We start from the raw sequence: 22261 nt of genomic DNA on the forward strand, positions 1-22261 counted from the left end.
TAACACAGACATTCACGATTTGGAAAAATCAAGGGAGGAGGGTAGAAGCGAATAGTTGTGCACTGCTTATACCTTGCCACAATCCTCATCTTTATTTTTTACTTTTTTTCTCCCTCCCTACCCCCTGCTCATTGTTGCTTATGCCTCTCTATACAGAGGAATAATCTTCTAGAATATTCCAAAAAGTGTAGTCAGAGTCAGTCTCTCTCTCTCTCTCTCTCTCTCTCTCTCTCTCTCTCTCTCACACACACACACACACACCCTTTGTTGTAAAGGTAACTTTTTTTTTTACAATGAGTGGTAAATGTTCCACCCACCTAAATAGACACTGAAACAGGCACACACCTGAGCTTTCTGGACCTCGCTTGTTCTGGGACATCCTTTCAGACTGAGTTTGAAACGCCTCCGTTTCTTGGAGTGACCTGCCTGTGTGACTTCCTGTACATCATTTAGCAAACTGGACCATTCCTCTCCAGTGTGAATCCTTTGTGACCATGCCCTGCCCCGCACAGCCACCTCATTACACACCGTATCAGCCAATGAGCATACTAGACAGGGCACAGGCTGCGCAGGGGGGAGTGAGTTGCGTGTCTGTGTCTGACCGGGGCCCAAGGCCCAGGATTACAGCTAAGTAGCTCTCACTCTGAATTCTACAGCCAGCTGGCCTTCCAACCTCTCGCCTGGAAACCAGTATGTGGGCAAGCGCAAATCAGCTAAACCATTGCACTCTCTTGCAGATGGCTATGTTTCCCTAGTTGCAGTGTAAGATGACTTTAGCATCTAATGCTAGTGACAGGCACTGCCAGCTGCTTTCATACTGTGACCTCATCCGGTCAAGGCTCTTGTACCCGCTAACGTACAGCAGAAAGACCAAGTAGACCCCAGTCAGAACACCAGTGGCTGCTGATGGATGAAGATGTAGCTCTGAATGGACACAAATGTCAAGAGACCCTCAAATACAGGAGCAATAATACTTTAAGAGTTAATTTTTTAAAATGTAAGTAAGACCAGACAGTATGATTCTATACTCACAGCACAGGCCCCACCGAGATTATCTTTTACTTCTGTCTCCCATACCTTGTAAGGGTGTCTGAGTGTGGCTTAAGGTGTCTGGGGCATGGCGGTCTACAGAGAAGCCTTACTCAACAACAGGAGGGGTTCTGCATCAGACTTGCAGAATACCTCTAGTTTGTGTTGCATGCCATGGTCACCATTAGATCATGTGGATTAATTTTCACTCGTCAACTGCCCGCACTCTGAATTGGGTATCTGGCTTGGAAATGGTGGATACTTATGAAACAAATGTGTGAAGAGTGCTCTATATGGAAACGAGAGAAAAATCCTGAGGTGTGGTGGTGGGGACCTGTTCAACAGTGAGCATTTCCCCGTGCATCAGTGCACTTCCCTCAGTGGCCACTAGATGTCATTTCTCGTACAGCATTACAAAACACATGGCTAAAGTACAGGATGCTTCAGAGGCCACGGAAATCAACAGCAATGCAGCACTCGGGAATGTTTGTAAGTCTTGCTGTTTTCCATGGCGGTTCAGCTGTACCTGTCTCTTATCTTTGGGGGCATGCATGTGAAAGGGAACAGAATTTAAACTGTATCCTTAGCAGAGTTTTCAAGGAAACTGCGGCACACTATGGCACTTACCGCATCCTGGAAGCCGAACAGGACCACCTGCACCTGGCTGATGCCGTGACTGTCGAAGTCCAGCTCCAGCTTCAGCTTTGACAGCGTAGTGGCTATGATTTTTCGGTCTGTGGACCTCACAAACTCCCTGAGGCTCGCGATGAGGGTCGTGATGTGCTCCCACTTCAGCTTAGGCTCTTCAGCACCCTGAAAATAAAAACCCCTCAGGGCCTTACTCATTCTGTACCGCATACACCTGCCTCAGCTTTCCCATTCTCAGAAGATCTGAGCTCCAAGAGGCCTCCTGCTAATGGGGGAAAAAAAAAAAAGGAGCAGGTTTTGAACTCTGTGGCTCCTTGTTAGTAGCCATCACTTCTGCCAGAAGTAACCAGCCTTTGGAGAAACAGCCTTCCCACCTCCACCCCCCATCAACACACACACACACACACACACACACACACACACACACACACACACACCTCGGTAGCCAGGACAAAGGTATACAAAGCTTTGCCTAATGGGCATAAGCAAAGGCAGTGCAAATAAATCCTGCTTTCATAAGTCTTAATTGGACACTAGAGTGAGATAGAGGCACTGAGCCATAGAATCTTTGTGTGTTTGTTTTTCTTTTTTTCCAGACAGGGTTTCTCTGTGTAGCCCTGGCTGTCCTGCACTCACTTTGTAGCCCAGGCTGGCCTCGAACTCACAGAGATCTGCCTCCCGAGCGGTGGTATTACAGGCGTGCGCCACCACTACTGGCTGAGCCATAGAATCGTAACCTCAATGTCTCTGCCCAAAGAAAGGTCATGAAGTAGGGTCAGGAATGCATCCAGTGACGAGGGAGTAGGCGCAGGGGGGCTCAGAATGACAGTGGGTAGGGAAAAGAGAAGTAGAGGCCAGAGAAAAGGTGGAACCATCGGAGCTTTAAGTCTCCAAGGTCCAAGCCTCTCCGCCAGGCTCAGCCGGGTACCTCAGGCTACTTCCCTCACGGCCATGTGTATCTACAACGTGTGTTTGATCTTTCCACCACCATTAAAGTCAATTCCTTGTCATAGAAGGGGCCAGCTCAGACTCCACCTCTGGAACAGTTGTAAAAATGTAAAAATGGACCAAGGAAAAGTTTACATATATAAGTAGATCTCGCCTTCAAAATGAATTTTAATTTTTTACTTGAATAAAGTACATTGCATCGTAAAGAAAACCTAATTTACGGATGCTGTTTATCCTTGTTTAATGTCAAGAACCAACAGAATTTTCATTAAGCTCATTTCTATTTCATATTGCATTTTCTTACTGTAGTAATAAAATTAAGTTTCTCCGCTGGGCCAATGAAATTCCAATTATTAGAGTTCATCAAAACTTCCAGAAAGCACCACCAAATGCTTTCTCCACAAAGATCCTTGATTTGGGAGCGTGGTCCCATGTTTGAGTTCTCATGAGAAAAGTATAAACTGAGAGGCCTAAAGGCTGTCATTAAAGAAACATTTTAAAATTACACTGAGAACAATTTTGCACTTTGTCTTTTTCCTCGACACAAACTAAACAACAGCCAGAGGGAAGATTCACCAACAACTTCATAACACCAGGAAAATATCGGGAAGGAAAACGGAGTTATTCAGACACTGAATCTTAGCTCAGTGAACAATCAACTGCAGATCTGTCAGCAGCCTGAAGGGCAAGCATTTATTTTCGGCATCAGGTTTATTTTCAAAACAACAGCAACAACAACAAAAACAACCAACCATGTTGCTTCTAGAATTTTGGAAGTGCATGTTGCTACCCTATGAAAGAACAGTCTCTACTCTGGGAAACGCTTCCTGTCCATGATGCTAGTCCATCCACTTACTCCATCACTGTTTCTGTCCTAACTCCAGTCCCTCTGTGTTAACTCCTTCAAGGGCACTTGCTCAAAACAATGGTAGCATTTGAAAATAAGCCTTTCCCATGCATTCAGCATTCACAGACTTTTCTGCAAAAGTCCTCTCTAGTGTTGTGCTGGCTGGTTCTGTGTGTCAACTTGACACAAGCTGGCGTCGTCAGAGAGGAGGGCGCCTCAGGTGAGGAAATGCCTCCATGAGACCCAGCTGTAAGGCATTTTCTCAGTTACTGATCAAAGCGGGAGGGGCCAGCCCATGGTGGGCGGGGCCATCCCTGGGCGGGTGGTCCTGGGTTCTGTAAGAAAGCAGGCTGAGCAAGCCATGGGGAGCAAGTCAGTAAGCAGCACCCTCCATGGCCTCTGCGTCAGCTCCTGCCTCCAGGACCCTGCCCTGTTTGAGTTCCTGTCCTGACTTCCTTTGGTGATGAACAGCAATGTGGAAGTGTGAATGAATAAATCCTTTTCTCTCCAACTTGCTTTTCGGTCACAGTGTTTCATCGCAGCAACAGAAACCCTAAGACGTATGTACAGGGGTGTGTGTGTGTGTGTGTGTGTGTAATGTGCAGAGATGCACACATATGAAGGGCACAAGCAGGTACTGAGTATGCCCTATCACCTATCACTCTCTGCTTTATTACCTCAAGGCCTCTCACTGAACTTAAAGCTCGCTCCCTCTGCTAGGCTAGCTAACCGTAAACTCCCAGGACCCATGTCCGCTCAGAGATGCTGGGGTCATAGTCATTCATGCCCTGCCAAGCTCAGCTTTGACATGCGTGCCGGAGCTTCAGGCCTCTCGTTTTCACGAGTGCTCTTGCCCACTGAACGGTCTCCCAGGCCTTTCTCGTCCTTCCTGGAACCCTGAGTGGATTTGTAGCCGGTGATACAGACTAAAGTGGCTCTGAGGCCCAGGGAGATGGCTCCGTGGGTAAGAGCAGGTTCTGGAAAACAGGGCCTGAGATCAAACCCCTAACACACATGGAAAGAGGAGGCCTTGTCTTCACCTGCTTGTAACTCCGGCTTTGTGGAACGGAGATGGGTGGGTCCTGTGAGCTCACTGGCTGGCCAGCCGAGCAGAGTAAGTTTCTATCCTGTCTTAAGTAGTAAGGCAGAGAGTGACAGAAGATGAAAGATCTATCTGCTGTACTTTCCACAGGGGCACACACCACACATTCATGTGCAGCACACACATACTTATCTCCATCCCCTGACACACCTCAAAACACACAGCACACACATACAAGATGCACACACCCCAGAATAAAAATACATTAAAAAAAAAAAAAGCTTGTCATGGGTTACAGTACTAAGGACCTGACTAATAATCACCTTTGGGATTTGTTTAGTATACACAGAAATGTAAATATTTCTCTAGAAAGGTTAAAACAAATTAAGAAAATTACTTTTGTCTGGTTATGTAGGGGAAAAAAACCCACAAAGAAACTAGGTAACTATTATTAGGTTGATGATAACAAGTTCACCTTTGTACAGTATTTTCTATTATGACCTAAATTGCCCATGACTCAGCAGGTCCTGTTAGCAATCCCACGAGGCTTTGTGAAGCAGCTCAGGCTGAGGAGGTCAGTAACCTACCCAGATGGCACGGCCTGTAAATGATGGGGCTAGGGCTCTGAGGCAAGTCAGAACTGAACGCAAGCTCCCAGTCATGTACCCTACCCGCCACATGCTGGCACTGCAGTCAGCCATGAACTGCAGCCAAGACCTGCTCCGCCACCCAATCACCATGGGTGTGACGGACGGCCCTCTAAGGAATTCACAGTGTCCTGGACAGAGCGGTCCACCACTGTCATCTGCCCATCGGGGCTGAGCGTGTGATTCTGACTAGCAGTTTCTGGGAGCTTCCTCTTGGTATCCACGGCCTTCTCTAAGGCTGACTTGGAAGGGCTCCTCTATCTTTCCTCTCACAGGGGAACACTCCAGTGGGCTCCAAAAACTTAAGATATGCTATGCCATTGAAAATAATTTAGGAAAAAAAAAACCCCTTCCATTTTAAGGATTTCAGATTAAACTATAGCAAAGTGGTAGAACATGTGCTTGAGATATGGTGGGCTCAGATTTAATCCCACACTCATATTTAATCAACCAATTAGCCAGTTCATCAGAATTTCAGGAGTCATAGGAGCGACTGTTTTGGAAAAACGGTGCTACAGTGATGACCCAGACACCTGGAGCTACAGTGCATTGGGAGTCAAAGGGAAAGAAAAAGAGAGAGAGGGAGGGAGAGAGGGAGGGAGGGAGGGAGGGAGGGAGGGAGAGAGGGAGGGAGGGAGGGAGGGAGGGAGAGAGGGAGGGAGGGAGGGAGGGAGGGAGGGAGGGAGAGAGGGAGGGAGGGAGGGAGGGAGAAGAGGAGGAATAAGAAGAAGACGAGGAGGAAGAGGAAGGGGAGGAGGAGGAGGAAGAGGAAGAGGAAGAAGACATCCTCTGTACTGGAAACTTCCTCTTAGTAATGTGAATGATTGAGGCAATTCCTGGGTCTCACATATGCCTGACCAGAAGCAAACGTCATAAACTGGTGGCCATAGGAGCCTTAATTCCAGGGTGGCTAACAGCGGCGAGCCTCCACCCTGCCTGCTCCCCCATTTGCCATACTGGGAGCCAGCGCATACTATACACCCTGCAGCCACACTCTCTACGTTCAAACCCCAACTGCATCCCTCAGGGGCGCGTGACTTCGGAAGCCACACAAGTCCTCTATGCACTGCCCTCTTCACCTGGAGGGGACGGCTATTATAGGACAACACTTAGGTTCTGGCACGTGAGGACTGAAGGGCACACACCTCAAGGTGATGGCCAGAGGAACTGTTCGCTATGATTACAGTGCACCTAATACGTAGCTACCAGTTCATTTTACTCCTATTTCTCTGCTAGAATGTCAATTTCAGTGAGACACAGAGCTGTACTTCGCTCCCTGTTGTACTGGTAGGTTTGTGCCGTTTGCTGAATGACTAAATGAACGGCAAGTCATGCACCTAACCCCTCCATCCATCTAAACTAGGTTTCCCATATCTCAATCTGTCCTTTTCTCAGTTCTTGAGTGACGACCATGGGCATACCTTGACAACTGCCCTAACCCCCTACCTAGAGTCTGGGCTGCCTTCTCATGCGAAAACACCTGTTACCTGGGCCTCGGGATCAGTATTTGAGACAGCTTTCCAGTAGGACCACAGTAGGTTTCTCTCAGAACATACAGATGGCATCCCCTGTAGCTGGAGCCTTCATCGGCTCTTTCTATGGGATCCAAAGGTAGGTGGATGTTAGGGGATTCCTATGGTGACAGAACGTTCCAGTGGCTCCACGAACAGCACAGAAGCCGCCTAGTGGGTCTGACAAGATACAACTGGGTCTGAACAATAAGAGCCATGAACAAGAACCTGGCTCCTTGTCTGTCTCCATGAAAGACAAGAGCAGGCCAGCTGTTGGACTGAGACATGTGACGAGCCTAGCCTACCCCTCTACTCTCTTGGCAGCCATTTCCCCAGAACCAAAGCAAGAAAGAAGCTATATGCAGTCCACACCGACCACAGCCATGAGCAGTTGGTTCACAGTGATGCGGAGGGGCTGGGGCGGAAAGACAGGCAGTGGGGACCCCTGATGTTCACAGGACTGATAAGAGGATGACCTATGTCAGGAGGTCAGGTCCCTCATGTTCACAGGACTGACAGAGGATGGCCTATGTCATGAGGTCAGGTCCCTGATGTTCACAGGACTGAGAGAGGATGACCGATGTTGTGCAGAGGATACGCTATGTCTATGGGAAGAAAGCTTGCATTCACAAGAGGTCTGAGCTGTGCCTTATTTTGTCTGGTGTATGTGGGCTCACGGTGCTCACGAACAGAGCAAAGGGCATGTGGGGATTCTGGGAGAGGATGGTCAGCAGCACACAGGGAGAGTTCCCTGAAGTCAGTACATGTGCTGACACCCTGAGTTGGACTGCAAGCCTCAAGAACTGCAAGGAAGCACATTTCTGCTGAGTTAGACTTGGCTTGCTGAGTTAGACTTGGCTTGTGGCGTTTTGTCCCAGCAAGCTAAGGTACGAGGGAACAGTAGTGTCTGTGGCAAGGTTTCTGTCTGCTTGTTTTTCACACAGGAATTCTGGCATACTACACAGTTGCTCACTGCCGCCCCTACCCCCAGGTCCCCATGTGAGTGTAGTGACCTCACAAGAGGTTCTGCTACACCTGCTGATGTGATCAGAGGGCAGCCTGGAGCTAACGTCAAAGCCAGCAAGCCCTGTGGCTTAGTCCTCAGGTATCGACTGAATGGATGAACAAATGCATGAACAGAGGACGTGTGCAGGACTAGGTGGAAGTTCATGAGTATGAGAACCTGTGTGTGCCGGCCAAGGACTGTACACATACATATGTGATGTGCATGTTAAGTTATGCACACTGGCTTGTTAGTGAAACAAAGCACAAACACTATTGCTGCACAGTCTATTAGTATCAATGTTTCACTATTTCAAGTAGGAGTGCAAATACCTTAATTCCATCAGTCCACCTCTGGGGGAAAAAATACAAGAACAGGAAGGATGCAAGGGAGGGAAGGAAGCAGAGAAGAACGAAGGAAGGACGGAAGGAAGTAAGGACAGATGGATGGAGGAACGAAGGGTAGGGATGGAATATGAAGCAACAAGCAAGAACAGCACATAGTTTCTACGTTTAATGTTTTTTGTTTGTTTACCCTAAAGGAGGGTTTTTATTATTGTTTTTTTTTTTAAATAAGGTCTCCCTATGTAGCCCAGGGTGGCCTAGAACTCACCATCCCCCTGCCTCGGAGGGTTTTTATTATTGTTTTTTTTTTTTTAAATAAGGTCTCCCTATGTAGCCCAGGGTGGCCTAGAACTCACCATCCCCCTGCCTCGGAGGGTTTTTATTATTGTTTTTTTTTTTTTAAATAAGGTCTCCCTATGTAGCCCAGGGTGGCCTAGAACTCACCATCCCCCTGCCTCAGCCTCTTAGGTGCTAGGACACTCGGCATGTAGGTTTGTCTTTAATGCTTAGAGTACTACAGCCTCCTCATACTTCCATGTGTGAGGACACAGGTAGAAATCTGTACTTTGGCTGGGGTACAGTGGTCCATACCCATAGCCCCACCTGATCAGGAGACAGAGCAGAAGGTCACCTGGAACCCAGACAGCTAAAGTCTATCTTTAAAAAACTAAATTAGCTGAGCAGTGGTGGTGCACGCCTTTTCATCCCAGTGCTCAGGGGGCAGAGGCAGACAGATCCCTGAGTTTGAGGCCAGCCTGGTCTATGGAGAAAGTTCCAGGACAGCCAGGGCTACATAAAGAAACAAGAACACAAACACTATTGTTGCACAGTTGGTTTGGTTGAGAAACCAAACCAAACAGCAACAGAAACCCCTATGTGAATCTTCCGGAAGGAAGTCCCCTGAGGCTTTACCTGGGCCAGAGATTCCATGAGGTTCCGCACAACCTTGTCCTGGTCTTCTGTGAGGATCCTGTGAAGGGTAGCCCGCCTCTCGCTATCCTTTCTCAGCAAGAAGAAGCCGGAGTCTTTCTCTTCGGGGGACGGGGGCGCACTGTGGTCTTCAAAGTTTTCGTCTGGAATGCTGTAACAAAGGGTGAAGCCAGCGTGAGGCAGGGTTTCCTTATAAAGCGGCACACTCACAGGGTAACCCTTTCAGCACAGCCAAGCCAGCTCTTTACCCTAGAAAGAGTGTCCGGATCCCTTTCCCATCCTTCTCCCCGCAGGATCTGGCTCTGGTTTTGAAGGAGAAGGGGTCGGCCTTCAGCTCTGTGTCAGGAGACACAGAACCGTACTCGCTGCTGCTGCTGGTGTCTTCCACCAGGACAGGGACCGGCAGGGAAATACTTCTAAGATACTCTGTGACAGGAAAAGAAAAAGAGAGAGGGAGAGAGAAGGTAGAAATCACTTTAAGAATGTCACACACGCTGGCCTCTCTGTGAAAAAGACTGCCCTCCACGCCAGTGGTTAGAAGCTGGTCACGTGATCATGGCCCATGCCTAACATGGGTAGGTGGGCAAGGATTCAGTCAGGAAGGGGCCTCTTGGACCCTGAGAGGAATGTCTCCCAGAGTGGAAGAGCCAGGCCGCAGGTTGAGTCACCAGGTCTCCGTTCCCACATCTAGAAACAGGATGAGACACACCATTTTAAAGTATCCTCACAGGTGTGTGGGCTCACCTGCACATCTGTGGCTAGTAGGGTGTGAGGGACAGGCTCTAACCATGCTTTAACTAAGAAAAGCATGCTGACTGCCACATGGCATGGTATGAGGACGAAAAGAAAAACATTCTTTGCTAAAAATAAACAAACTAACAACAACAGAGAAAACAAAACCTTTGGAAACTGAATGACCTCTAAGGCCATCCCAAGTTGCCAAGACACCAATTCCGTGGCAAACACGGGCCTCTGCTTTACTCTGATGGAGTCTAAGACAGAATAACAGGAAATCCCTACATTTCATTCCACACTGGTTTTAAAGACAGTCACTTTTGCCAGAAACATCTTTAATGTCTCAAGACTACAAACATCTTTTACTAAAAAAGGCAAGTGTGAAGTTATTATTAAAAAAAAAAAAAGAACCTGTGGTTGCTTGGAAACCTCTTTTTATTTAATTTCTCTTAAGCTGGGTTGAGCTGAACTCACCTGGGTCTCAAAGACAGCAGATGGTCAATCAGCAGTGGCCCTCTTCCATGGTTCACCACTACTGTGAGTCAGCAGCCATCACCAGGATGTTGCCATGGGCCACCAGACGGACGCACACATCTGTCACTGCCCACTACTATCTCTGGCTCACGGACATCAGAAAGCAAAACTGTCCTATTTTCCCTTCTGTCATTTTATATATAAATCCTGGCAGAACCAGCCTAGGTGAGAAACGGTTCTTAGGGTAAAACCCATCACTACGGGGAGGCCAAGGTAGTCCAGGACCCAAGCCCAGGGAATGTGGTGACCACAATGGGTGGGTCTTCACACCAATCAAGAGTCTCCTGCAGACATGCCCAGCAGCCAACCTGACAACCCCTCACTCCGACATTCTACTCGGGAGATTCTTGACTGTGTTAAGTTGACAATTAAAATGAAAAACAAGCCGCCTATTCTTCCTTCTGCTTCTCTAGGTACTTTTAGGTTCTAGACACACACACACACACACACACACACACACACACACACACACACACACACACTATTGACGGTAGTGCTTTTTAGAAAATGGGATTGAGGGGGAAATATTTTCCAATTTTTCTAAAATAAACAAGTATTTTGTATGTACATGCAGGTACATGTGTGTTTGCAGATGTGTAAAGATGTGTTTGTGCATATGTGTAGGGCTCAAAGGACAAACTCCAGTATTGTTTCCCAGGTGCTATGTATGTATATAAATACACATATATATTTACTATATATATACATATATATTTAATAAATAAAAATATATACCATATATATTATATACACATAGCACCTAAGGAAATAATACTGGAGTTTGTCATATGTAATACGCAGGCGCGCGCGTATACACACACACACACACACACACACACAATTTAACACAGGCTTTCTCACTGGCCTGGAACTCAAGAGTTCCTGAAATGCCCCTGTCTCTGCTCTCCAGTGTTGGGATCACAAGTGTGCACTTCTATGCCTTTTTTTTTTTAATGGGAGTTTTAGGGACTGAACTCAGGTTGCCAAGCACTAGCCTGGCTGAGCTGTCTCCTCAGTTCATGTCATGGTTCGTTCAACACAAGCCTAAAGTGACCTGGAAAGAGGGAACCTCAGCTAAAGGATTGCCTAGATCAGAGTGGCCTTTGACCTTATCTGTGAGGCACAGTCTTAACTGACGTAGGAGGACCCAGCCCAGTGTGGAGGCGCCATCTCTAGGCAGCCAAGTGTGCCTGCACTGCAGAAGAAAGGGAACACAGCAACCAGCCAGCATCACTCCTCTGCTGTCTCTGCTTCAGTTCCTGTCTCCAGCTCCTGCCTTGGCTTCCTTCTGTGGAGGACTGTAGCCAGTGAGCCAGGTAAACACTGGTCCCCTAGTTGCTTCTGGTGTTTACCACAGCAATTAAAACAAACTAGAACAGCCCATGGACGTTCTTATGGTCAGAAAAATTCTATCAAAGTAGCTTCCACAAGCAGATACTCAATAGCTAGCCAAAGCGCTTTAGTGAAAACTTGATGGTGCTAGGCCCGAGTGTCACATGCTGTGATCTTAGCACTTGGGATACTAAGGCAGGAGGATGCCAAATTCCTTGCAAGCCAGGGCAGGTGTTAAATTTTAAATCACCAAGAGTCTATCTTCCTCAATAAGGAAGGAGTCAGCACCATGATCAACTGATGTCTTGTACAGTCTGCACGGCAAGGTAAGGCACTCCTATCCTGTGTTTCTGTTAATGTCTTCGTGAGATACACACATATGCATATCTACAGAGAGGGACAGGGCCTTAAATTAGCCTGATTTTTACCTCTCTAGTCCCATTATGTGGTTTGAGTAGCCAGCAATGAGAAATCCCATGAAGTCTTGTGAATTTTAAGGTTGCTATGGATACTGATTGCCTAAAAGGTGGTCTCGTAGGGTAAAAGTGTGCATGTCCAAGGGTGGAACCCAGGCCCTGTCATTCATCTTAGAATGAAAAGGACTTCTGTGGACCCCATGCGCAGGCCTGGCTCATCCTCAGCCTGGTGAGAGTCAATCTATTAATCTGGTTCTGAACTGCTTCCTGTGTCAAGCCCAGCCTCATGAGAATTCGAGATGCGGCCGAGGTTTCTGTGTCTTCTATTCACATACTATGATGACAAAGACTATGGGCTGGCGGGGAAATCCTTTTCAGTAGACAACGGCGACATCTGATTATTCAACTTGCAAAGTGAACAGAGCAAATAGGCCTTGAGCCTGGGAGCTCAGTCAAAGTCTGGGTCAGAGGTGTGGCTTCAAGCTTGTCCTCATGGCTCCCAAGGGACTTAAAGCAAGAGATGGCGGAACGCGGGGAGAGGGGAGAAAAAGAGCACAAAACACAACTGTTCCCAACACCAGAATCTTATAGGAACGGAGTGAGAAGCAGCAGCAATGAAGAAAGAGACGAGCAACAGCCACGGCACGAGAGAAGAGGCGGGTGAGGTGTCAGAGAGGCCTGCCCAGGGCATGGCTGCAACAGGAGAGAACAGGCTTTCAGGCAAGGAAGCGTGAGAAGTGGAGAGTGCTGAGACCGTTCTTGTTGGCTTTGCTTCAATGGGTCTCATTGGCAGGTTTAGTCGAAGTGAGGTCAGAGGTCAAGTGGAAGCACAAATACTAGACTGTCAGGAATAAAGAACAGAGAAGACCTGGAAGTATTAAACTTCACGACATGAATCTGTGATGGGGGGGTGCATCTATCCCAATCTCCTGGTAAGTGAAGACTTTCATGGGACATCCCTTTTAGGTTAGTGTCCAATTATGAGTGAATATATACCATGTGAGTCTTTCTGGGTCTGGGTTAACTCACATTGTATGATCCTTTCTAGTTCCATCCATTTGTTCACAAATTTTGGGATTTCCTTGTTTTTTATAGCTGAGTAGGATTCCATAGTGTACATTTACCACTTTCTTTATCCATTCGTGGACTGGGGGACACTTGGTTGTTTCCAGGTTCTGGCTATTACGAATAAGGCTGCTATGAAGATGGTTGAGCTTATGACCTTGTTGTGTGGTGGAGCATCTTCTGGGTATAGTCCAAGTAGCAGAATAGCTGGGTCTTGAGGAAGCTCTATTCCCAGTTTTCTGAGAAAGTGCCAGATGGATTTCACAATGGTTGTACAAGTTTGCACTCCCACTGGCAATGAAGGAGTGTTCCCCTTTCTCCACATTCACTTACCAGGAGACTGGGATAGATGCGAGGACATCTTATTGGAACCCTAGGTGAGAGAAGTATGGGAGAATGCAGAAATAGAAGGATCCAGAGGGTCCTAGAAACCCACAAGAAGAACATCATGACAGGCAGATCTGTACCCTAGGGAGGTCTGTTCAAACCACTGCACCAACCAAGGACAATACATGCAGTAAACATTGAGCCCCTACTCAGATCTAACCAGCCGGCAGGACATTCTCCACAGTTGTGTGGAGAGTGAGGACTGACTTGGACATGAACTCTGGTGTCTCATATTTGACCACTTCCCTTTGGTGGGGAGGCCTGGCAGCACTCAGAGAAAGGATAAGCAGGCTACCAGGATGAGACTTGACAGGCTGTGACCGTATCATGGGGGAGGAGGTCCTTTTCTGTCATAGGGTGAAGGAGGGAGGGAGATAGGGAGGGAGGAACGAGGGGATACTAGGGAGGGGATAACAATTGAGATGTAATCTGAATAAATTAATAAACAACAACAAAAAAAGCAGAATTCTAGGCAAGGGGGTGTTGGAGGATGATCAGTTCATGACAGAAGCTATGGAGGTGAGCAATATGGGACTTAAACCAGAGCTGGAGGTTGGGCTTAAAGGACCCCGCTGGGCTCCTGGCCTTTGATGGATGCTGTATGTCTTTAGGGCTAGCAAATGGAATGTAAACATGTCTGTATACATGCTTATGGGAGGCTACTCTAGATTGTTTGGTCTGGAGCTCTGCAGGCCTCAGAGCACGATCTGTGCTTCCACAGGAACAAGAGGACAGGCCTTGACCAGCACAGAGGCCTGGATCCCAACTCAGATATGGGAGTCCAGATATGGGGCTCTCAGGCGTGGAACGGGAGCAGAGAAGGGTTTCCGGTTACTGGCAGCATTACTGCCAACGCCCTGCCAAGTCCCACGAAGTCCGTGGCTATGGGGAGCTGGCTGCGGAAATCTGAAGAGGCCGAATGAACCTCGCAAAAGCCAGGTCACCTCACAGGTGTGTCTCCAGAAAGGGATCTGCATCTCTGAGTTTTAGGGGTTGATGGAAAAGAGTGAGAGTCCACAATCCTTTCAAAGAAAGCTTATCAGGAGGCCAGGGTTTGGTTGGGGAGAGGGCAGGTGGCCCATGTGTAGAAGGGACCCACATTGCCAAGAATTTCCATCCAGGGGAGGAAGTGGTAAGTCGAGGAAAGCTCAGATTAGAACAGCTATTCAAGAGCAAGGGGGACAAAGCTCCCATCCAACACAAAGCCTCCTACCCAGCCGGCCTGCCTGTGTCCAGTTGCTCAAGGCCCAGCAAGCAGTCCCCACACCTCAGCTGTTTACAGAGCTAGCTGAGCTTCTGCAAGAGAACTACAGTCCAGGCTGGATGTCTAGACGGTGGTAAAGGCCGGCATCTCAATGACTAGCAAGCACACGGTTAGCCCAGATGGAAAGACCTCAGTCCGAGTCAGTTCTGCACACCGACTGTCCACCTCTGATTCTCCTTGTGCTAAGTGGACAGCATTACTGAACCAATGCTATTAAACAAACCACCATCCACCCAGCTATGACCAGGACAACTGGCTTCACTGCCCCACGCGGTAGCTAGAAGCTTCAGATGGTTATTTATGGTACCATTTAAGTAAAGACTAGTGCCTCAGTCATAGGCGCCATATTTGGACGCCGTCTAGCGGCTGATGTCCTAGACATTGAAGACACGGGGCATTTCTCTTACTACAAAAAAATTGTGGACCCAGTGCTGGTGGTGACACCACTGCAAATCAACTCTCCCTGGCTCTCTGCCCCTTTTAGCTAATTCCTTAGTATTACATGAGGGGCCCTTTGGGATCAAAGCCTGAACATCTTGTCCAGCTTTGTCCCTTCTGCATTCACGCTGACTACCAGCAACACTGAGCCACCAGGGATACTGAGAATAACGGCACCCAGACAGGGGAGTGTCTGTGCTCTACACAGAAACCATGTATGAACAGTCGCAACCGCCTTTAAAGTGCTTGCATCTGACATACACGGTCTCATTTCGTTCTCACAAATCCATGAGCAGCTGCTGTTAAGTCACATTCAAGGCCACTCAGTCATCAAGGGGACCCAGCTCTGACCCCAATTCCCATCCCCTGATGCTCTAAAACTTTAAGATCTTTTAGTACTTTAACTAGAGTTAAGACTATCAAGGTAGGCCAGAGCCTAAACTCCTGCAGAATTACCCTGAACGCAGAGGGAGAGGACGTGTGGGAGCCACAGTGGGCCAGCAGCAATAACCTTAAATCTCATGCTCAGTCTGAGGCACATGCTCACCGAGAGGACCGTGGGTAGAGGTGAGCGCTGTTAAGTTCATGGAAGTTTACATATGTGTGGTGGGAAAGGTTTCCTGTGAGTGAAAACCATGGCACATGAAAAGGACCAAATGATGTGAGACTGAGAGGCTGCGCACAGCTCCAAGGCTCTTCCAGGGCAGTATTTTAGTCTCAGAATCAAATCTGGGAAGTATCTATGGTTACCAGCACAGAGTGCCAGCTGAAACAAATACACTTCTGCACTTCACATATGGAAAAGAAAAAGGGAGGGGGAAAGAGGTCTGGATGAATCAAAACTTCTGTGCAAAGCAGGCTGCTCAGAAACCCAAGAAGCTGCCATAGGTCTATCCTGAGAAAATGTAGGGGCTTCTTTCTACATCCTAGGAGAAAAGAGGCAGCACCATCAGTTTGTCTCTCTGCATCTTAGAGCCTGTCCCCACCTCAGCATCACAGAAGGAAAGCTGTGCCCAGGAGAGCCTGATGAATGGGCCTCGCTTGGCTGACTGGCTCTGAGGCACCTGAACAAGCTGCTAAGACCCGGCCATGCTAACCTCCTGACACAGCGGACATACATTAGCTATATAGTTGCTCCCACTCCCACCAGCCATGCATCCACAGCTGGGCTCCTTCCCTTATTATTCTCTGAAATAACTGGCTTGAGGGACAACTCAACTCCCTGGTTATGGCTTTCAAAAGCTAACCCAAGGAAACAAAAGCACGACCCCTGGCCCACGAGAGTACAAGGCACTGTCCTAAGATGTCAGAAGATGCCCCATGATACTGACATTTTCCAAGAAGCCACAGCAGCCAATCGGCTCCTAGAAAAGATGGCGGACTTCAACCCAACCGATGATGACGTAAAAAACAGACCCTGCGCTCAAGGAACAGTAATTTGCGTCTCCTTCACAGAAGAGGGGTATTTGAGCAGCAAGAAGCTGAGGCAGGTTCATGGCTGCAAGAACCTGTAATGCTCAGACACCTCCCAACTCCCAGGTAAGCGAGGAGAGAGGAGGAGGAGGCTGCCACGTAGCACACTTTGCCAGTTTCAGGTCAGGGGGCAAGGCAACGCCTACTCACCATTTGATCCAGTTGAGAGAGCTGTGGGGGGAGGGGGGGAAGCAAACAGCATAAGCATGTATTAGCTTTCATGTTAAACTGGGCAGTAAACAAAAACTGAATGCTTGAAAAGGCATCAATGTCCTTTCCCAATATTCATCTGCCCATCCTTATCTGAGATAAACACCCAAGCGCCAAGGACAAATGAACCCTTTACCTGACTGTAAATTACGGCATCAGTGACAAAATTCACTTACAATTGAAATTTTAACTACTGCTAGCAACCAGTCCACCTATGTCTCTTCTTTCTTTCCTTCCATTTTAGGCAGTTATTCAGAACTGTAGTCTCTGAGAGGTGGCAGGTATTTTCTACTGCCTACAACTAAAAGACGTTTGGAAATTTAACAGCTCCGTCACTGCCAGCAGCCCACTGGTGGCAACGTGGAGTTTCGACCTTGAAGGTCTACAGTTTGTCCCTTTCACACTGTAACCTTTATTTCCCAGCACCCACAATGTACTAGAGGCTGATGCAGTGACTATACTCTATGTGACAGAACATCGCTACGCACAAGGTCCCAGCACTTGTGAAACTGTTAGTAACGTGACTTCCTGATATAGAACCAAATGCCTGAGAACAAGGTGCTTTTTACACTAATTTCCGGTGATACAGTAAACAGATGCTTACTTACGGAACTACTTTGCCTTTTAAAAGCTTAACACTCAGAAGCTGACCCTCCTGTGTGTGTGTGTGTGTGTTTGTGGTGGGGGTGGTGGTGGTGGTGAACAACATACCGGAAAGCTTGGGCTGTGTCTTTTTCTTCTTGCTGGAAACTTTTAGGAACTCGTCAATAAGCAAGTCATTAGCACAGGCTCTCTTGTCCGGGTCTGGTTCGAAACACTTCAGTATGAACGCCTTGGCCTCAGCAGACATGGGCTCTGGGATCTCCGGGTGGACCTTGAACATCCCCACCTGAGGCGTAATCAAAAGCACCCTCAGCCTCGCACATCCTTGCCTCCTCTTCCCTGTCACCTTGCCTCTCTCTTTCTCTCCCTCCCCTTCTCTGGGTGGTGCCCAAGGCTCCCTGATGCTGAGCGAGTGGTGTCCCTGCCCTGCCTGTGGCTTTTCTCCAGATGATCTGGGCTGTGCATTCTGCAGATTACAGGAAGCGTACGGAGGGCTTCTGCAGCTTTAGCAATGATGCCGGAAGAGTAATTTAGCTGAAGACACATGCAGCACCAAGTAGTAAGACTGTCCTTCAAAACGGGAGGACCCATTAGTACACACTGCGCTCAGAAAGAAGGCGTTGTGTAGGGATCTCTGAGTTGCTCAGAGAAGCGCACACGCCAGGCGATGTGCTGGAGCCGAGATGAATGCACCTTGCTGGATCCCTTCAGCGACTCAGTGAACTAAATATTGTCCCTCTTATGGCCACAAGGAAAGCAAGGCTTCAGAGAGAAGTGTCTTGAGCTGTTCTGCTTAAAGCCCATGCTCCTTCCCCTATAGCAAGACTTTAACTACCTTCGCATCTCAAAGCACCTACATTAAGAAATACTTAAAAGCACTTTGAGATTAAAAAATTTTATTCCACCATTAGAATCGACTTCTTACTACACTGGGCTAGGATGGGGGCATGCTCTCACTTCCCGGAAGTACTTATAGGTAAGCAGATTAAAAGAACAGACGTGTGAAAAAGGTTGCATCACTTAAGATGGTAATTATACCTTTTGTAAAAATGGATTGCGGTAGAGAGATAAGGAAAATAATTTGATTTAATTTCTAAGCAAATTTAAATGTTGTGTTGTGAATTTTGTGTGAGTGTGTATGTATGTGTATGTGCGTGTGCCTGTGTGTGCATGAATGCCATGTGTGTGTTTATGTATGTGCACCTGAGTGTATGTGCATGAATATGTGCCTATGTGTGCACATACTCATGCATGTGTGCATGTATGTGTGTGTGTGTGTGCATGTGTAGGTATGTATGCATGTGTGTCTTTGTGTGTGTGTGTGTGTGTGTGTGTGCGCATGTATGTGTTGAGGTACTATGGATTGAACCAGGGAGTATAGAAAAATGGCTTACCACAGAGCCTCAAGAGGTTCTTATATTTTTCTTACATGGAACTATCAACACAACTTTCCAAAGAGTTTAGAGTCCTGTGTCATCCATACTGGGCTGTAAAAAGGTTATGCCGGCCGAGTGTGGTGGCGCATGCTTTTAATCCCAGCACTTGGGAGGCAGGGGCAGCGGATCGCTATAAGTTCAAGGCCAGCCTGGTCTACAAAATTAGTCCAGGACTGCCAAGGTTACACAGAGAAACCCTGTCTCGAAACTACCCCCCCCCAAAAAAATACATTAAAAAAAAAAAAGATTACACCGAATCTCCGTTTAGAACCAAGAAAACCAAGGCTGAGGCACAGGTATGGACAGCAGCATGGGAGGATGGATCCCTGTGAACTTGGCTGGGGCTCAACGTATGAACGTATGTTTCCTGAGGCTTCTTTCTTAACAAACTCTGACATTCATACATGCACAAAATACCCATTAGCTACATGAATCTGTATCCCTTTGTGGTTAGTATAACATGTGACCTTGAACATGGCTGCTTGCGGCTCTCCGAGTTCATAAAATGGTGGTTTTCCTGTAGCCATTTCGATGATTGTGCATCCCAAAGACCAAATGTCTGCAGCCTTCCCATAGCCTCGTGGTCCCTTATCGATTATTTCTGGTGCCATATACTGAAGGGTACCTGAAAATAATGCAAACATATTTCCACTTTAGAAGGGAAAAGGATGATACCTTATGACCCTCTGAATTTTCTGCACAAACATAACAATGAAAAGAACACGATTCAGGCTTTGATGTCTCTTCTTCGAGATTCAGTTTTTCTTTGCAGTTAATAAAAGCAGAAATAGATTATAATGAATTATATGTATAATAAAACATAATTATAATTAATTATAATGGATTTTATCAGTGAAACAAAACAGTTCACCAAGTAGCATGTGGCTATGGGTCGCACATGGCTGATCCCCCCTTAGGGGTCTCAGAGACTTCCAGCCAGAGGTGCGTATATTCTTGTTGTTGTTCAGAACAACAGGAAACATAATATTTATTTCTGCACTTAGGTCTTCCAATATATGACGACTCCCTCTGTGTGTATTTTTTCCTGAGAAAATCCAGCTTCCTCATTCACTGATCAAGCTATATAGTTCCCAATTCTCAAACCGAGAATTTGACTTGTATGTTCTCATTTTGGGGACCATTACGGTAGGTGAAACAAGTCCTGGTGTCAGCAAAGGTGGGAACAGAACAGTGATGACCAGAGGAAGCTGGGGGAATGCGGGCAACAGTAGTACAGTCAGCACTAAGCGACAGTCAGGAACAAAACGTCCTGGTTTCCAGTCCACAGCAAAGTGGCAGCAGGCAGCAACAATCAATAATCAATATGGTGTTCTACGTTAAACAAACTAACTAACTAACAACAACAACAACAACAACAACAACAACAAAAACCCTCCAAAACCCAAGAAACTAGAAAGGGGACTCTGAGCTTTCAAAGAAATGCTTAGACGTTTGAGGAGACAGACATGCCACATTAAACGACATAGGCATGTATTCAAACATCATGTAGCACCCATTAGTTGTACAATTCCTCATGTTTCAAGGGGGAAAACCCGTAAGGATATAGATATGGCTCAGTAGCATGGTGCTTATTGTGCCTGTGAGCCCTAGCACAGACAAAAATAACTAGGAAAAAGAGTAAGCCCTTATCGCTTACTCATGACAGCACCAGGATTCTCAGGTAAAAAATAATTCAAAAACTTCCAATGGATGTGATTCTATATATTAAATATATACAATTCCTGGCTGTGGACTTTTAGTAAAAGATTTTAATGCATCCTTCTCAATCTGTGGGTCATGACCCCTGGGGGGGGGCGATGACCTTTTCACAGGGGTCACATATCAGATACCCTGCATATCAAGTATTTATATTATGATTAATAGCAGTAGCAAAATTACAGTTATGAAGTAGCGATGAAATAATTTTATGGCTGGGGAGTCACCACAACATGAGAAATTGCGTTAAAGGGTCGTGGCATCAGGAAGGTTGAGAGCTTTGAATGGATTTTTAATGGACCATAGGCATGAGGGCAGGAGAGGGCAAACGTGGAAGCAGAGAACAGGAGGATGTGCAAGGCAGGTGTGCGACGGGGGGAGCTGTAGCCCTGGAAAGATGACAGCCCATCCCACGCCTGGACATATTCCGAAGCCAGAATAGGCAGGCTTCCGTGACGGTTGGGTTGCAGCGTGAGAAAAGGTGCCAGCGGCAGCCGAAGTCCGGCGTGTCCCTCAACGGAGACAGGGAAGAGTGTGGGTGGGAAAGGCTCGAGGAGAAGGCAATTCATTCCACTTAGCATGTTAGGTCTAGTTCAAACCTCAGATCTATTACTAAACAGTTTTGTGACCTTGGGCAAATTATTTAAACTCTTTGAACCTTAATGTTCTCACCATAAACCGGGATAATGATAGCTCATGATTAGGGTTTAGGTACAAATTTCAGAGTGTATAATGCCCTATGCACCCAAGCGAAGCATGCAGCCAGTGCTCCATAAATGACGGCGACCACTGCCTTTCCCTCACCCAAATTACCAAGGCAAACAGAGCCAGGTCTTCCCTGTGCATTCACCAGAGGCGACAAGGCACACTGGCCCCTAGAGTATCAGTCATGGCTACAAAGTCCACTGTGTTGAAAAGCAAAAGCAAAAACAAAACAAACAAACAAACAAACAAACAAAACAAGGCCTGTCTGCCACGGCTCTTGGATCAGCACTAAAGAGAGATCTGAGCCCATTAGTCACACATTTGTACATGTCACCTTCATGCGTGGCCAATGGGAGAGTTACAGCCACAGGGCCCCATTGAGGACTCCTTCCCCACAATGCCTTGGGGATTAAATACGAGTTTTAAAGATGAGAAGAAGATATTAAATCAACGCCCTGCCCCAAAAACCATCATAGAAATAGGGATTATCACCTCCCGAGTTACCAAGTCTGGGCAGCATCTTAATCATCTCTTGCCAAGTTGAGAAAGAACGAGGAAAGAAGGTAGTAGGTTTGAATTTATTAAAAAAAAATAATAAATTGTAAATATGGGTAATCCTGGGCCTGAAATACAGTGTGTGGAGTGTGGGAGGTTGTGCTGACTGGAGGATCTGAGAGACACACGGACCCTCTATGCAGAGGGAGCTGGAGAGGAAGACAGGCTGAGGCCTAAAGGCCAGTGACAAGAGCAGAGGCTGAGCTGAAACCCTGAGCTCCATCATCCACAAACTGTCATGACTACCGGAGAGACCGCCCTTTCCTCTCCACCGATGCCCCATCTACCTACCACAGGGGATTGGGAGATGGGGACATCTGGCTACTTTGCTTTACATTAAATAAGAAATTAGTCGCTGACTCTTTAGTTCTTCTTCTTCTTCTTTTTTTTTAAAATCTATCGCTCAATCTCTGGCCCTTGCCCTCCTCCATTCTCCTACAACA

The 22261-nt window shown here is 47.1% G+C and overlaps 1 protein-coding gene across 2 annotated transcripts in view; it reads right to left on the bottom strand.

The window, feature by feature from the left end:
- MAP3K5 (mitogen-activated protein kinase kinase kinase 5) overlaps window positions 1–22261 on the bottom strand; it is a 189843-nt gene that overhangs the window by 13547 nt on the left and 154035 nt on the right. For both annotated transcript variants that reach the window (XM_084776261.1, XM_084776262.1), the window contains exons 19-24: window positions 19310–19467; window positions 17515–17692; window positions 16744–16764; window positions 9198–9375; window positions 8932–9100; window positions 1657–1842 (exon numbers count right to left, since the gene is read on the bottom strand). In XM_084776261.1, coding sequence (XP_084632387.1) covers window positions 1657–1842; window positions 8932–9100; window positions 9198–9375; window positions 16744–16764; window positions 17515–17692; window positions 19310–19467 — 890 coding nt within the window. The remainder of the gene's footprint in view (window positions 1–1656; window positions 1843–8931; window positions 9101–9197; window positions 9376–16743; window positions 16765–17514; window positions 17693–19309; window positions 19468–22261) is intronic.

Source organism: Acomys minous, assembly GCF_964271855.1.
Source record: "Acomys minous genome assembly, chromosome: 3".
Classification (NCBI taxonomy): Eukaryota; Metazoa; Chordata; class Mammalia; order Rodentia; family Muridae; genus Acomys; species Acomys minous.